Source organism: Aplysia californica, unplaced genomic scaffold (assembly GCF_000002075.1).
Source record: "Aplysia californica isolate F4 #8 unplaced genomic scaffold, AplCal3.0 scaffold00184, whole genome shotgun sequence".
NCBI lineage: Eukaryota > Metazoa > Mollusca > Gastropoda > Aplysiida > Aplysiidae > Aplysia > Aplysia californica.
The window spans coordinates 335,403-336,917 of NW_004797454.1; the positions used below are offsets into that span (position 1 = coordinate 335,403).

A 1,515-nucleotide genomic window follows, 5' to 3' on the forward strand; every position below is an offset into this window, starting at 1 on the left:
CACACACACACACACACACACACACACACACACACACATACACACACAGATACCACACTCTCTCCCTTTCACTCACTCGCACACACACACACATACACACACACATATACACACACATACACACACACACAATTGCAAACACTTTTTATGCACGACAAAGTCAGGTGGTTTGCCATTGAATAAATTATCTATTTGTCTCACCGTCGCAAGGACTGCAATATAATATGAACGACAACGACCCAGTTATCGATTTAAAACGCTACGGTCCATTAACGATTTTCTCTCCGATATTATGGAAGTTTTTAAATCAAGGCATTTTTGTACCCCTGTGTAAGCTACCCAAGAAATGTGAACTTAAGTACTACCAGTTCTCAAAGTGACGTAATGCTCCGTAAATCGTCCTCCTGTTTAATACTATTTGCCCATACAAGTAGAGTTAGTTTAAGGCGCTGTGACACAAGGGCCCATGAGATATTCATCTAGACTGAAGCCATTTGTCCCCTCCTGTCGCGGGGGAGCTGTGCACACTGTGTTACCTGTGACAGGTAAACAGGACTGTTACAAAGGTCAATGTGTGCCCTGGCGGAAGTAGCTCGTTGTAGACCCACTATTATAGCGTCTGTGGGCTGTACGGGCATAACTTGGGTAGACCAGCTGAGCTCCTCTGAATTTTTTACTCCTGCTTTATTCGGTTCTGTGGTGTGCCGACAGACAAGTAGCAGCACGTTAGGCTATACTTAGTGCTATTTTGGTTCGTTTTTGGTCCTTTTTTTTATTCTTCAGACTTTAATCTTATTCACCGTTTCTTTTCGAGGATAGAATTTCTCTTCCTACAGCAATCATTTCCACCACCCTTTTATTTTCTCTTCTGGGTTCTGACACGGTATGTTCATTTTTCGAACAGGCAAAGGTGGAAAGCTAAATTAGTGCTTGTTTTAAATTAAATTCATATAACAGACCGCTGTGGAGGCGTGAGCGTCAAGTAATAATAATAATATTTTTAAATATTACACTCGTGCAAGCATTTGACTACGTGGGTGAGTCAGAAAGCGACGAGACTGTGTAAGCTGTTGGATCGATAAACGCCACAACATCAACATCGGCGGGAGTCATACCAGGTCGTGTGTGGTGAGTGTGAGCAGAGGAGATGGCCAGGTGTCTTGTGAGTGTTTTGACAGGTGAGTCCATTTTATTATTAATTGTTAATTATCATCTGATACTAGATATAGATCTATATATATAGTTCTGCTAGGGGTAGCCAGGAGGTACAAGGGAGAAGCTCCACTATCTGGTCACTGTGGTGTAGTCAGAGCACTAACTTAGCCAACATAAAAGTTCCATATTATTCAATTCTTAGCCGATTCCGACTTCAGTAGATGATAATAATAATCATAATCATCATCATCATCATCATCATCATCATCATCATCATCATCATCATCATCATCATCATCATCATCATAAGAATAATAATCATACATCATAATCATAAGAGTAAAAATATTTTTTTAAATA

At 40.3% G+C, this 1,515-nt stretch overlaps 1 protein-coding gene across 1 annotated transcript in view; it reads left to right on the forward strand.

Moving 5' to 3' along the window:
- Positions 1–610: 610 nt before the first annotated feature.
- LOC106011781 overlaps positions 611–1,515 on the forward strand; it is a gene marked incomplete in the record, with an annotated part of 12,191 nt that continues 11,286 nt past the window's right edge. Inside the window, 1 exon segment of the mRNA XM_013082604.2 lies at positions 611–1,178. Within this exon segment, the coding sequence (XP_012938058.1) occupies positions 1,148–1,178 (31 nt within the window).